Raw genomic sequence first — 1,709 nt, forward strand, 5'->3', positions numbered from 1 at the left:
GTTGAAAGCTTACCTGCAGGTTACTTCCTCCTACTTGCTCCCATCTAAGGAAGTCTCCTCTGACGTTGTAGATCGCCACAAGCAGACGAAGGTCTGTATTCTGACATAAAGACACAAAAAAGGGTCTATCAAGAAAACGTTTCTGCTTCACAGCTTAGCTGGGAGAATCTGGAATAAACAGGAAATCGTTTGATGTAGTTCATCTCTATACCACAATCAAGTACTATGTTACATTTAGTTGTTATGAATGAGCTTTCTGTAAAAAACATCAGTTTGACTTTGCATCATCGTCTATCTAAACACCTTGAAATTGGCCTCTGTCTGGGTATGTTTTTGATGAGAGAATGACATAATGTGATACAAAAATAATAAATCTAAAAAAAAGTTTTGCATTATACTACTTTCTTTAAATGTGGTTAACTTAACATCTTCTAGACTTCTTCTTTGCCAATTTTTGTTTGCACAGATGACATTGTTGGTCATTTACTTTTTTAGTTCCCCTTAAACTGAAGGAGACAGGAACAGGATCTGTTTGAAGTACACGACTTGCCAGCCCCGGTTCGTTCCCGTAGTAAAGCCAGGGGAGATTAGCTTTCCTGCAAGCAGAAAAAAATAAAAAATACAAAATCAAACCAAACCAAAACAAGCCTTACTGGGATTCCCAAACACACAAGGATGGAAAAAGTCAGACATGGTTACCAGTAAGCAATGCCTTGAACTGAGCTCAGTGTGGTTTTTGAGCTGAAGATAGTGTTAAAGAGACCACAAGCATCGTTGGCCACACTGCTGACGGAGTGCATGTTCATCACACACATGTTCCCGAGGGCCTGACACGCCGTCAGGTTTGAGAAGAGCTGTAAGAAGAAGATAGAGTTACATAAAAACGCTTATTACACACAACTGAGTCAAATCGTACCATCAACCTGATAAAACTGGAGCACAGGCGTCATTGTGTCTTAAAGTGCCTGTGACATTAAATTTAAGGGATATATTTGAGTGCATAGTTGGAAAGAAAACATTCATGATGAACTGCAAACAGAAATTCACGACACTGAAATGAACAGTGGTTGAGATATTCGCATGAGCAGAAACAGGAAGTGATGTCAAAGGGGAACGCCTGAAGGAGTTGTTACAACGGCTAACAACAGATGGCAAAGAATCAGACGTTTCTGTAGATTATTTTGAGTCTTTATCAGATAAAGAAGAGTCAGATTTATAAAGACCAGGAAGTTACCCTTTTTTAAAGAGTTCCCCTTTGACACTACTTCCTGTTTCACTTGGACTGCACCAAATTTAGCAAACAATGTGCACGTTTTGTGACAAACTGTGTAAAAGTCATATGAATGATGCCAAATTTCTAAAATATTAGGATATTTTCTTTAATTTTTTTGTAAATGAAGAAAAAGCATTTCACAGGCACGTTAAAATCTCTATATTGAACACGATGCTTTTGATTAAAAACATTTTCTGTCTTAATTAATCAACTAAACAGTTTTGCTACAATATAAATATGAATGAAAGACATTTCTGAGGATCATAATTTCTATGCTAATATTTGTGACCCATCACATCGAAATGAGGATTAAGTCAAATTTGGTCAAAATGACCTCATTATATTTTCTGATTCTTGGTTTTAAAAGCTACATTTTGATACTTAGATCATCCTGATGTCAATAGTAGATCCACAGATATTTAATTTGTCTTGTTAG

At 36.6% G+C, this 1,709-nt stretch overlaps 1 protein-coding gene across 2 annotated transcripts in view; it reads right to left on the bottom strand.

Moving 5' to 3' along the window:
* Positions 1 to 1,709, bottom strand: part of tmem67 (transmembrane protein 67) — a gene marked incomplete at its 3' end in the record, with an annotated part of 19,563 nt that overhangs the window by 10,344 nt on the left and 7,510 nt on the right. For both annotated transcript variants that reach the window (XM_014004736.1, XM_014004737.1), the window contains 3 exon segments: positions 14 to 100; positions 488 to 596; positions 700 to 854. In XM_014004736.1, the coding sequence (XP_013860190.1) occupies positions 14 to 100; positions 488 to 596; positions 700 to 854 (351 nt within the window).

The sequence above is a fragment of the Austrofundulus limnaeus genome, unplaced genomic scaffold (assembly GCF_001266775.1).
Source record: "Austrofundulus limnaeus strain Quisiro unplaced genomic scaffold, Austrofundulus_limnaeus-1.0 Scaffold26, whole genome shotgun sequence".
NCBI lineage: Eukaryota > Metazoa > Chordata > Actinopteri > Cyprinodontiformes > Rivulidae > Austrofundulus > Austrofundulus limnaeus.